Here is a 13588-nt window from a genome sequence, read left to right on the forward strand (position 1 = left end):
GCTTTCTAGCCCACAGCTGAGTACATTGAAATAACTTCTTAGGCCACTATGGCCCTGTAGCTTTGAGCAACTTTGGCCATATTTCTGTTTGGTTACATTTGTAAGATTGGCTGTGTTCTTAGGTTGGCTCACACTGACAGTGGAGGATGCTTTATGTGCCATGTTCCACACTGGTATAAAGGAGCTCAGACAGACCATCAGACCAGTGCCACTAATTTCTGCTGTGTTCTGGGAACAGTGGTTCAAACATCAAGCAGGGGTTCATTACTTTTCTGGTTAATTTTCTCCATGATCTTTTTTTTCCTTGATTTTGTTTTGTTTCAGAATACCTTCTGGTTTGGTTTGGGAGGCTCTTCAATGTTTTTAATTCCTGCCATAATTTTTGCTGTAAAACTCTCTAAATACTATCGTAGAATGGATACAGAGGATGTGTATGATGAGTAAGTATATACTCCTAAATAAACTAAATGGCAAATGGATTAAAATGTTTTTTCTAGTGTTTCATGTGAAGGCTCTATAATCCTTAAACCTGTGCTGACAGAGCAGATGCCCATGTTCCTGGGAAATGCTGCTGGTTTGGGTCGGTGCCTGCAAAGTGCTTCATGCAGTTGGCCTTTGGGGGCCATGACTCTGCAGATAGTGCTAGCTCTGACCTTGAGAAATTTATTTCAGGATGAGGTCTTCAGGGCTTCATGAGCAATGTTTATATAAATAAGTTCCAAATGTGCAAGTTATTAGCTCTGCTAAGTAACCTGTTAAGGTGAATTATGCCTGATTTGTAATCTCCTTGAATTAATGATTTACTTTCTTGCTGTCCTAGTTATTCCTAACCAGTCTTTCCTTTTTCAATTGCAGTTCCTCTGTCTCAGGGACTTGGCATTTTACTTTATGATAACTATTCTTACGTATTTTCCCATCAGTTTTGTTTTTACTGTTTTCTTTTCTGCTCTTTGTTTTGCTCATTTACGTAGCCTGTGCACTGCATTTCTCACATTTCACACTGGTCATTTTTCATGGCACATTCACAAGTCAGTAGAGCAGAAACAGTCATGTACAGCTAAAATTACTCACTTATTCCTGTCTAGTTAATTACTCCTCCTTTTCTGTGTTTTTTAGTGTCGAAACTATACCCATGAAAACGTAAGACATTTTTTGCTGATATTTGCTAAAATTATTTTATTAATGTGGGAGGGTTTATATTTTTAATGTAACTTGTTACTTCTAAAGAGGTAACGTGTTCTGTTTCACCAGATTTTATAGATTATATTAGAGTATCCAACTCAACAAGAATAGAAAAATAATTAATTGATTTTTTGAGAATATAAAAATATTTTAAAATGTAAAATTATAATTATGCCATAACTCCTGAAAGTTACAAAGGAAAAATTATATTCTATTGTACAGACACAGTTTATCTTTGCATATCATACCATCACCCATGTACATGTCTTAGAAGCCATACTGTACACAGTGCATCTTATAGTTAACATGGTCTTTCTTGGTGTATTTATTTTATTACAGTACAGAAAATGGTAATAATGGTTATCATAAAGAGCATTTATATGGTATACACAATCCTGTTTTTACAAGGTAAACCAAGTCTGAAACTGCATGCCTTCATGTGTCCTTACTTAAGCTATTCTTTTAATCATCTGTTCAATTTTCTGCATGCTTTAAAGTGAATCATTTAATTTTGTTTGGGTTTTTGCATGATTATTCACTATAACAAATGCTGTATGATTTACATTTCTCAAATATTCTTTACATAATAGCAGACATTGTAGTAATTTCCTGCAGCTTAACAAAGGAATTGCCTATATTTGATCTTAAAATCCATGTAATTAGGTATTTAGCTAGCACAGTCAGTAGTCCTAAATTGGCAAACCTATTAAAATACTCTGATAGCAGTTGAATGTGATAGGCTGGGATGCATTTGTACTCTTGAGTAATTTTATTTTTTAAATGGTGAGAAGGGCTTTTCCTGTGCAGAAGGCAGGTGATTCAGGTATGCAGAAAGCATGAACATAGAAAATGGGTGTTTCTGTATGGGTAGGACTAGAATGTAACATCACAAAACAAGAGGTTCAAGTTATGTGTAAAAAGAGGAGATTTGGGTTCTTTTCTGCCTCTGCAACAACTGTGCCATAAAACTTAAGCTAGCTGTGAGAATTTCAGTTTCCATAGGGATAACATAGGATGTCCCACAACTTCAGTATTTGGCTTTGCAGACTTTGCAAGTTGCATAAGGAAGGATCACATTTATGATTGAAATCTGTAGCTCACTGTGCTTTAACTTGCAACTTCATGACTGAAAGTATAGGTTGAGTATTTGCAGAGAAGATGTAACCACTTAAATAATGGGTAAATACCAAGAGAGCTCAGAGTTTGGGTCTTGCCAGATTTTATGGCTGCATCCGATGGTGGTGATGATGATTATTATTAGTAGTAGTATTTAAAACTGTATTTTACAATACTTATTTACTGACCAGATCTTGATTCCACATCTCATTCTGAAGGAGTTTTTAGTGATATTTATGATCACAATTTTTGTGGTCTGTTCTGCAACTAAAGGGTACTTACTCTCTAAATTAACTGACAAGGTGTTTAATTCTAAAGTACTGTCCACTGTCATATCTATTTTTAAGAACTTTCAGTTCTGTACATAAGAGGAAACTAATAATTGCTCAGGCATTAGAAGTCCCTTTCTGATCTTTGAATCTTTAGTGTGGATATTAATACTCTTGAGGTTCATATCATGTTTTATTGTGGTATTTCAGTCGTCGATGAATAGGTAATTGTGTTCCTGAATAACCTAAAAATGACTAGCATAAAATAATGTTTTACACAAAGATCCACTAGTTCAGTCCTGACTTCCTTTTCCTAAATTCTGAGTTACTTAAAATGGGCTTCCGTAATAAAATTTAAACATTCAGTTTGAAGCAGTGCTGGCTTCTGATCTGCTGAGATAATTTGAAAAACTGCTAATTATGGCATACATGCTTTGAATTTCTCAATATGGAATTCCCATATGAATAAAGTCTTGGTTTTAATTTTCATTTCAGCATACTCTTCACTTTTATCCTTGATTTTTTTTTGATTTCCTACAAATTATTTTTGGAGATGCTTTGAGGGATACAACTTTGAATAGATCTCTGTACACCTGTACTTTTGCAGGTTTAAAGAATCCCATAGGGTTGGGATTTTTTTTTTTTTGGCCTTCAAAATCAGGAAAGAGAGGCAAATATTTTTATAACACTAAGATATGTAAGTACATGTGAGAGGTCTTTGAGGGGTGTGTGTGTCTCACACAAGGGGTTTTCATATACATATCAAAGATACAAATAACCTTAAATGCAGCCACCATTTTTGTGAGAGCAAAACAGGAGGCTTAAGTTTAAGGAGGATTAAGTTTGCAAAGGAATGGTGTTGGATAGGTGATCCAGGCATTTCTTTCTGTCATGAAACAAAGGTAACCAGAAAGGTTGATGGAGAGAACCATAAATCTATTTCCTCTTGTTTGAAGAATGCTTGACTGAATGGGTAAAGGCTGAGAAGAGTCTGTGCCAACTGAGCTGGTCTCACCTTAGTTAGACAGAGTATTTCTGTTCCATTTGTGGCCAAAAGAAAATGATGGGTTTGGTTTCTGTTTTTTTTCCTTGTACAGCTCTGTGGAACAGTGGTAACACATACTGGAAACGTTAAGGGGTAAGTAATAAGCTTTTTAAGTCAATTCTAGGTCTATTACTACTTTACTATTTTTAAGAAAGCTGCTCTGATTTCTGTAACTCTCTAAGGTGCTCTAAGGTTTAAAAATAACAAACTTTTTCAACCATATTCAGGTTCATATGAAAATCTGTACCTTCATTCTATTTAAATGACATTAAAATTTTATCTTTATCAATTTTTTATCAGATTTTCCTGAATTGTTTTTGTTATTATTTCCAGGCTATGTAAATGAGGCTCAAGATTCTTCTACGGGAGCATATCATTATTCTTCCAAGTGTATTGGCATTTCCATTCATCTGACGAATCCTGAGCCATTTGTTTTATGTCAGCTGTACTGTAAATCCCAAATATACTATTGAATGTTATGCCATAAACTACTGTACAGAATATTTTGAGATCAGGGCACTGCCTCTCAAATACCACTGTTCAAGGCTTGAATAAAAATGTTTTCTGTTTTTTACTTTTTTTACACTGGGCTTTGTACCTTACATCACAGTATATAAATTAATTAGATAACAGCCTTTGCCTAGGAATTCTCTGACAGTTGTTCAAGTTCTTATCTTAAATTGTTGATTTGTGTTAAATACAGTACATACACGTTTACATAAAAATACATTTTGTATACAGAGACTTTTGTATATACATTTTTCTTAAAACTTCTAAGTGTTTAGTTAAGATTTTAATATTGTATAATACTCTACACAAATGAATTTACCAGCATGATCAGTGTTGCTATTTGGTGCTCTTGAATGACCACATTGGACTAAATTTGAATTTTAATGGGTTCCACTGTGTCTCTTTGTGCATCTGAAAAGTTCAGTTGTAGTTTTGTTTTCTTCCTCTTTTTTTTTAAAATTATTTAATATTTAGAGGGTTTTGCAGTATAGACCTAAAAAAAACTTTCTGGAGAAGTTTGTTTTTAAACTTTGAGGGGGGGGGGATGGGAATGTGCGGGTTGCATAATATAGTGAAAAAGCTAAGCTTTCTAGAGTTCAGTAGTACTCAAAAAGAGCATGAGGGATGTCCTATGTTGGCAATTTTTAGAATGCTTTACATTCTCTGTCTTCCTTTTCCTCTTTAACACCCACTTCTGTAACGTCCTTAATGGTATCACTGTGACTCTTTTGGGGGCAGTGATACTGTTCTTGCTAAATAATTTTAAACTGTGATTTCCAATGTTAAAATTCAAATATGTTTAACAATGGAGTTAACATTTGTGTTACTAAGAGTTACAGCCTTGAATTTAGGCAAACAGTTGCATTGCTGAGTTAGTTAACAACAGAATTCATCAAAAGGCCAAAAGTATGTATGTTACCAGTCTAAAATGTTTTGGCAGGTGTAGTAGTTGGATATATTGATCTAAAATAATCTCTTCATATATCAGTATTGTCAACTTCGTTTCCAGCAAGGTTCATTATGTTGAAGTAGGGTTAATTCTGTAAGTCATTATTATAATTTCAAAGAAATGCTTGAAAAGTGATACAAGTCTTTAATCCAGAATAACCTTAAATTTTTAATTTTTGCATCATAAATGGAAACATTTCTAATAGACAGTATGTAGCATATGTGTATATGTAATGTTCAGAACTGCAGATTTTTAAAAGTTTCTATTTTTAATTTGAGAAAATGTTCCCAGTTCATTTAAATAAAAAAGAACTTGCTTAACTACCTGATGTTTGATTCTCACTTGTTTCATTGTGTAGACCTGTCTCAGAAGAGTTGCACTGAGTTAAAATCTTAGGAAAATTAATTTTTTTACCCTGAATAAAAATTTCTGCTGTATTTGACTTTTATTTTTGGAGCAGGATGGACTGAAAGAACATTGACTCTGGGTGAGGGAGCTTCCAACTTCCACAAAGGATCTGAATTATGCAAAGATGGTAGGATTCAAGCTAATGAGTTGTGGAGTATATCCATATAACCTGTTTCTGTAGCCCTGACAGGAGAATTAAACATTTGCTAGTTCTTCGACTCCCATAGTTCACTGCTGGCATTCTAGCTTACCTTGTAAAAGGACAATTGTTTTCTACTGATACAAGAGACCATGAGCTCTTTCATCTGAAGCACAGGCAGACAGAGAACACAAAGTCAGACGGGAGTGAGACAAACACTTGGCAGTAACCTGGTAGCTGTAATATGTAAATATACTGTAATCCAAGATTTGGTATTTATCCTTATCCTTGTAATTTATTTGTTTTCATGATTAAACTTGAAAACTTTGAGAACAAGAGATCTGAAAGTGGTATAAAGTAACTTTTAAGTTGTTTTAAACTCTTTAGCAGTTATTAGAATGAGACAGATGTCTTTAGTTTTTTATCTAAGAACTGTCAATGCTGTTGTGCATAACAAAGTGCAAACAATACAGTTGTTTGTCAAATATTATGAGGCATTTGAGTGCTTGCAATAGGGATTTGAAATCCTTGAAATTAAGTGTGAGGTGGGCAAGGGGATTCTTCTCTCTGGCTGGCTGAAGGGTAAAAAGACTCCCTAGAAAACAACTAAGAGTGAATTGTAAGTCTTAAGTAGGTTTGTGCCATTGTTGTCCCTAGATTTGGCTGGAGAGCCACACCCTACCTTGAAAGAGACAGACAGGAGAAACTAATGGGAAGAAAAGAGATGAGGCCTCTACTAAAAATGTTACTAAAATAGCCTTAGAGAAGGGGATGAAAAGAAAACAGGGTTGTTCTCTCTGTTAAATGGTATTTAGTCCTGTGGAACTTGATGACACATTGGAAGAACAAGGTTCATGATACCCAGAATGGATGTGCCAGATGGCTTCACCTTCAAGTGGGCAACTTCCAGATTAGCTGGGGACTCCCCACAGCAGCTGGGACTTGTCAACTGCCCCAAGAAACTTTTGTTGTTGTTGTTGTTCTGCTTTGCCCAATGTGTTAAATGAATGTTTTTGCCATACTATTTTCTTCAATGCTGCCTGGTGAGCAACTAGATACAGAAAATGGTGTTCTGTTCTGTTCTGTATGGCCAGTCTTAACCCCAGGGTTTCTAGCACCTCACAGTTGCATACCTAATACCTCTTTCCAGCAGCTGCTCAGGTAAAGCTGAATGTAGCATATATGTCTTAGGAAGAAGTGCCTGGTGGGGGTCTTATTAGCCAGAAAAGTACTGTGTCTTAACACAGCAAGGGAGGGGCTTTTCCTCATGACCTTCTGAATGCCAAGGGAGTTACAGTGATTTTTCCTTAGCTCTACTTTTAGTTACTGCAACAGAAACCACACTAAAATATTTCTATTCTCTTGCCTTTATTTTATGTCATTTTTACAGCTCACTTTTTATGAACAGGAAAATACCTTTTTTTAAAAGAAAAAAAAAAGTAAAAAGTGATGAAGCACAAATGTCTGTCTGATATGGTTTGTGGTCTGTTTCCTGCTGCTGTGACCCATGATAAATTAGTTCTGATGTCTTGCTCTGTCTGCTGAAAGTAACTCATGCTGTGACAATGATGATAAAACTTCCAAACGTTTGGTGTATGTTTAGGCCTGTAATACCTTATTTTGCTCAAGCTTTATTCCTTATCTTGCTTAAGTATTGCAAGTGTAAAAATCTTTCATGGCTCAAAAAATGTACGGTTTATCTTTCATGCATCCTCACTGCATGTCATGTGCTGACAAAACGAAGTGCTAAAGGTGCATCCTTACTGTGCAAATCCAAAGAAAACCTGTTGTACAAATCAGCCTTTTTTACTAGGACACATTTATGATCATCCAGATGTAGCTGCAGAGATTGTTTTGACACTTTTATCTTTTTTAGTTTGATATGGTCTTACAAGCTCTGGCATGAAGATAACTATAAAGCAGCTGGAGAATGGCAAATATCTGTTAAAAATCAAATATGACATGTTCATCCTGAATAGGAATGTGCTTCTCAGTTATACAACTATCGTTCTGTATTTAACTGCATTTACAAGACTTGTCTTGTTACCTTCTTGGGAGTTCACACTCCCAAGGTTCTTTGACACTCCCTCAGGCTATAAATTATGGGCACATGCCTACTGAAGTGTGATTTATTATTTTTATAAAAAAGCCCAACCGTTCATCCCATGTTTTGCTGGAAAGAGGCTTCTTTGTGCACCAAGCCTTTAAATTGTGAGCAACCATTTACTTACTGATTTCGCTTTTTTGGATCGTGTTGCTCAGGGATCTTGATCAACTCCTCACACCATGAAGGGTTTTACTCTTCTTTTCCTAGTTGTTATCTGTGGCATGGGAGGATTGGGACAGAAGCTGAAGCCAAAGAGAAGAAGCAATGGTGAAGAAATCAAATTTCGGACTAAAACCAAAGACATTTGCACAATGAGCATTAGTGGGGACGATGAGGAGATGAAACTTAGAATTGAATGCAAAAGCCAAGACATGTCCTACTGGTGTGAATTCACTGGCAAACCATCAGTCTGTCGTGCTTTCAGAAATAATCCAAAGATTTACTGGAATCAGATCGCCGCAGAACTTAGAAAGATCCCTCATGCCTGTGAATCCACAGAAGTGTTGAAGACCTCCATGTGCCAAAAGGCTCCTCCAGAGGCTCTCATGAAGCAAATAGCTACTGGTGTGGAGCCAGAAGAGCTAGCAAACCAGGAAGAATCAGTGCAGAAAATGTCCACTTCTATGAGAGGAGCAGGGCAAGGGTCTGAAAATGAAACAGAAGCAATGAGACTGGCACGGGAACATTGCTGGGAATCCCTGCATGGTTTCTGCTCCTACATCATTGGCATCTTTAGGGGTTAAGGACTCACCTCAGGTAAAATTAGCATCTGGAAGCACAGTAGAATATACTCAACAGTAATTCTATTGTACTTTTGTTTTAAATTTACTTTGGGGATCTCTCAGGGATGTGGACAGGGAGATTCTAGTCTCACTTGCTAAAATCTGACATTGCAAATCCTGTTTTGTGGCTTCTGAGGGGCTGGGCTAAACTTTCAGTGATGCCTGTTAGTTCAGGATTCCCTTACAGCCTCACATGAGGTCTTTAGTACGTACTCAGATGTTTGCCCTATCTATTGTTGTTAATCTTACAGTATTTCCATTCTAACTGTTTGAATTGGGCTAATTTTTCTCCTTCTGTCATTCCTTCCCTTCTGAATTTATCCCAGGGAAGTAAGATAAATAACAAATGCATCAGATCCAATAACAAATGCTGCACCAGCTAGAACAAATTAAAACTACATTCAGAAACTGAGAGGATAAAGTTTATTCATCAAAACTGCTAGTTAATAATCAACTATTTTAATTTCAACAATTAGTTAAGAAACAACTTGCAGAAATGAGTAAAACCAAATGGACTGTCTTGGTTTGTGGGTCTGTTACTGTAGGTTTGACAAGAGATCACATGCAGGTGCTTGCCTGGTAAGTCTCAGGTTTTCCACAAGGATTTAAAAAAGCAAAGCTCTTCATTGCAGAACTGATTAGTTTTATATGCACTTCCATTTCGGCTCAGAGAGAAAGCCAGGAGCTGGTGAGTGAACCTGGCAAACACTTGACAGAAATGGGAGTATATGCAACATGAGCTGGCAAGTGTTTAGGTTGCTAATGATAATTTATGCCTAAAACAGCAAAGTGACTAATTTTTTTTTTCTTTTTTGTTTTGCAGAGCAAAATTGTTACAGCTGAAGAAGGGTCCTTGCTGTAGTTTAATAATTTAGACATAAGAATTTTGGTTTAAAAACGAATTATCTCTATTAATCTTGTAGGTGTTTTCTTTTTATGCCCCTAAAATGAAACTTTTTAACAGCCCTGAAAAATGCATGAGACTGGAGTGACTGTGTTTAAAGTGTTAGGATGAACGAACTGTCACTAGACTTGTTACACACCCAGGTGTGCATTTAAATAACAGAGGTTCTGCTTTAGGAATGCTGACCTTGCATAGGTTTTTGTATGTGCTGATTTGCTTTCGTTTGTTAGAGATGAAAGCTGTTAATGATGATACAGTTAGTGCAAACAATAAAAATAAAATTTTTGAAAACATACTTGTGTGCTCTCATAAAATTTTAACTAGTGCTACTTGTATAAAGTCACAGTATTTGACACTTGTTTCCTAAGAGATTGTTGGTAGAATGTGTTAGAGAAGTTACAGGTCTGAGTCATTACTTTTGCACTGTGAACACATTTTCATTAATATTAATATTTTCAATATTGTGAGGTTTATATTACAATGATGAGTTTCAGCCAGCGGGGAAAAAAAAGATTGTAGAAATAAGAGAGTAGCGTAAGAATACATTTACATTTCTAAACAAATGTTCATCAGTGATGCATCTGCAGAGTTCAGTGTTATCAGGACCTCTTAGTGGTAATATTAACGTTTGGGTTCAGTAGATTTTCTGAAAAGTAACTCACTTGGCAACTTGGGCAGTTGCATAAATTTCATCAAAACACAAAACAAGAACTAATGGCCTGTTGTCAGGCTACAACATGTTTATATTCAGATTATTATTTAACAGTGATCCCTTTTGTTCCAAGTAAGCTTTGCATCAGGGCTATAACTGGAAAAACTTTATACTGTAGAAATTAGTAGTTCTCTATGTTTGCCATTACAAAGTTTGTGCAAGGTAGTTTGCTGAAGTACTTCTCTAGCTTTACTCTCAGATTTGTAATTCTCACTACACAGTTCCAGATTGTGACTGTCCAGTCATTAAACTTGGAACCTTGTACCAAAAAACTTGATATAGTTTTCTGTCTCCAAACCTCTTGAAATATGTGGAAAGAACAGCAAGCCATGAACACAGGATCAGTGCAGAAGATTGTATGTACAAGGCAGAAATGCAGCTTGAATGCTGATAAAATGTAAGCTGTAATTTTGTCTGCCATGAATCCAGTGTGGTTAATCTTCACTGGTAATTTCAGTTACCATTGCCAGGCTCCTGCATTGTGAGTAAAAAAATGTAATAGTACACCTATTGCCTTATTTTTGTCATAGACATGAATATAATTGTTAGATTTGCAGACATGGAAAATTCATCAAAGTGATATTAGGGAACTTTTTACAATGTTAAGGAAAGGTTGCATGTTTTCTTGAGATGTGCTTTTAAAACTCTTTTTTAATCTGATACAAAATCCACTGCGCAGAGGGAATGTTTTGCAGTACAATGAATGTTTTCCACTACAACACTAATGACCTCAAAAATGAGACAATGACTTGCATTGAGAGAAGTTTGAGAGAATCTGTTGCCCCCATACTGGTAGCAGGAGAAAAGAGGAAGTTTCATCAGTTCACCAAAAGAAAATTTTCCCCTTTATGCCATCAGCGAGTCAGCAACTGTAATGATCTTGCTTTCAAAATGTTTAAAAATTGGATATTAAGTGAAGTACCCCACCTCAGTGTAACAGCACTGTGATTGTATCAGCCACATCACCATTTAATTGTGTTTAGCACCAGAAACCAGTTATGACATTTCAGTTACCTTCTGGGTATGAAAGTGCTATTTATTAAAGGATGGATTGAAAAGTTTTTGTGGTGAGTTTAATGCAGTCTTTGGGTACCTTGTGAATGAAAACTGCTGTTTCATTCATTTTAGGTAAACCAGTTAGTCCCTGTATGTGTAAGTACCTCAGGAAATCCATTCAAGTGGAGGGAGGTCTTTGAATTTGTCTTTATTTTCCCGACAGAGGAGCAGCAGGCAAAAATGTCTGGATTCCTGCAGGCAGGGAGACCACTGATACCCAGACCTGCTACTTCTGTTGTTAATTCAGTGCAGTGTGAGGTGTCCATCTGCCTCGGGATCCTCACGTTTAGGGTCCCACTGAAGCAACGCAAGTCTTTGTTACTTTGACAAGGGAAGCCTTCAAGAAAAGCAATATGAAGCATTTGGAGAGCCTGTGTATGAAAGGATGTGTATTTAATGCGCATAGTTACGATCTAAGAAAGACTGGAGTGAGTGTAATGGGAAGCCGTTGAGATGGTCAGAACTGGAGCATGCTCCTGTGAGGAAAGATCAAGGGAATGGGTTGTGTTCAGCCTGGAGAAGACTTGGGGAGGTGGGGGGAACCTAGTAGCTGCCCCTCAATACATGTGAGGAGGCTGTGGAGAATATAGAGCCGTGCTCTTCACTGACTTGTGTGATAGGAGAAAAAGAGGTCGTGGACACAAATTGATACAAGCGAGGTTCTGACTAGGTGTAAGGGAAAACATTCTCTTTAAGAAGGATAGACGCAGCAGTGGGTTCCCCAGAGCAGCTCTGGAATTTCCATCTGTGAAGCTTTCCAAGACCAGCTGGACAAAGTTTAAGCAACATAGTCAGAATTTGCTGTGAACTGCTTTGAGGAGAAGGTTGTACTACAAACCTCCTAAGGTGTCTTCTGGTCTGAATGATTCTATGATTTACAATGGAAACACAGAATAAAGCTTATAAGTTCTGGTTATTCAATAATGAACACCTCTCTTAGCATCTCTATGTCCTGAAAGTGAAAAAATGCTCTTAGATCAACCGTTCTGCCAAATTGAACCAGAGACATTATTTTGTTAAGTACAGATCTCATCATTAAGTCAAATGCATCATCTTGGGTAACTTTGTGTTCAGTGCCTCTGACCTTTGATACATATTTTAATTTAGCCTGGTTTTGACAGCAGAGAAAATCATTAAAGAAGTCAGGTGTTAGGGAGCACGAACGCCTTAAAATCAAATACCCCAACCTAAGAAAATCGCTGTTTGCAGTGTGGAGGTTTTTTTTCCTGAAGTAGGCCAAATTCACACCCCCATAATATTGCTTAGCCTGCTTGTAAATCATCTCAACTATGCAGTAGTGCTCTCTGGTGTTTTCTGAGAGAATTGTTTAGGTGTGCTTGGTTATTCTTGCAGCTTCACATTTTGCTTTCTTGATTTTTCGGTAGATTTCATAGTTAATATGGCGTGGATTTTAGGGACAGAGATCTTCCACAAAAATACAAGGACAAAGTAAAAACTAAAATTTCCCAAGGCTGCCTGTTGCCGTTCCTTCTTCTGTAGAAACTTTGTGGTTGTCAATTCCTTTTCTTCTGTTTCTCTTCTTCTCTGAAGAGGAGTCAGACGCAGCTCAGGAGATTTTTTTTTTGGCTCTCTCTGCTTTTCCCCTTACAAACAGGAGAATTGTTCTAATCAGACTTCAGAGATCGTTTTACAGTAACAAAAAGTATGTGATGCATGCACAAGAACAGGAGTAAGAAGACAAAGCGGGGGAGATGCAGTGGGTACAATGACATGACATTGGTGTTATCTCATGGACACGTTGTTCACTCTCTCATCTTGCATACGAAGTTAACTGCTTGATGTCAGGCAGGAGGCCAGGTGCTGAATTTCCAGAGTAGCTGTGTGTCCTGGAAGCACAGAACTGTATGTACAGAGTGAAAAAAAAAAATGAAGCTGGCGTCTGATTTGGAGCGGAAGTTCGTGTTCCCCTCCCTGCCGCCCTCTCCTCAGCAGGTTATAAAACTGTTTGCATAACCTGCTGCTCACTGTAGGCATCCCTCCCATGGTAACTCCTGCTGCCTCCAGGCTCACAGTGATTGTAGTTAGGAGGGGAAACAGTGGTGTTCTTTTAGATCTGCTGGCTGCAGATGTAAGGAAAACCCTGCATTACTCTGTCACTGCTGCTGTGGCCTGTGAAAATTAATGTGCCAATGGTGACATTGGTTGTCCCTTTATTTATCTTACTGGTGTAACATGGGGGCCCTCCCCGCAAATGCAGCTGTAATAAAATGAAGAATTTGCTTAGGAACTGAAGAGGTCTAGAAGCTTCCCAGCAAAAGAAATGGGTAACCAAATTCAGGCTCTGAAGTCTGGCAGAGGGGCCATGGGCACGTGGGTTTGCCCCAAAGCTGGATGCCAGACCAGGCTGTGGAGATGTGGTTTTTTAGGACAAGATGTCTTTCTGTCCCC

At 37.3% G+C, this 13588-nt stretch overlaps 2 protein-coding genes across 18 annotated transcripts in view; both read left to right on the forward strand.

The window, feature by feature from the left end:
- The window catches only part of PROM1 (prominin 1), a 61774-nt gene extending 56377 nt beyond the window's left edge, over nt 1-5397 (forward strand). For 8 of the 16 annotated variants that reach the window (XM_051798411.1, XM_051798416.1, XM_051798415.1 and 5 more), the window contains 5 exons: nt 325-440; nt 1117-1140; nt 1522-1590; nt 3665-3705; nt 3946-5397. In XM_051798411.1, coding sequence (XP_051654371.1) covers nt 325-440; nt 1117-1140; nt 1522-1590; nt 3665-3683 — 228 coding nt within the window. In that variant the 3' untranslated portion in view covers nt 3684-3705; nt 3946-5397. The other 8 variants (XM_051798417.1, XM_051798421.1, XM_051798422.1 and 5 more) reach the window with 3 other exon arrangements.
- Nucleotides 5398-5477: 80 nt separating this feature from the next.
- FGFBP2 (fibroblast growth factor binding protein 2) lies at nt 5478-9737 on the forward strand. 2 transcript variants are annotated; one of them, XR_007906464.1, is made up of 2 exons: nt 5478-9086; nt 9331-9737. XR_007906464.1 is itself a non-coding variant. In XM_051798493.1 (2 exons), the coding sequence occupies exon 1, from the start codon at nt 7905-7907 to the stop codon at nt 8466-8468; it is 564 nt and encodes a 187-aa protein (XP_051654453.1). In that variant the 5' UTR covers nt 5478-7904; the 3' UTR covers nt 8469-8481; nt 9331-9737. The 2 variants fall into 2 exon arrangements, 1 of the variants encoding a protein (XP_051654453.1); XM_051798493.1 differs by having other exon boundaries at nt 5478-8481.
- Nucleotides 9738-13588: the final 3851 nt, after the last annotated feature.

Source organism: Manacus candei, unplaced genomic scaffold (assembly GCF_025592945.1).
Source record: "Manacus candei isolate 608988 ecotype Guabito, Panama unplaced genomic scaffold, ASM2559294v1 h1tg000048l, whole genome shotgun sequence".
In the NCBI taxonomy this organism is placed as follows: Eukaryota; Metazoa; Chordata; class Aves; order Passeriformes; family Pipridae; genus Manacus; species Manacus candei.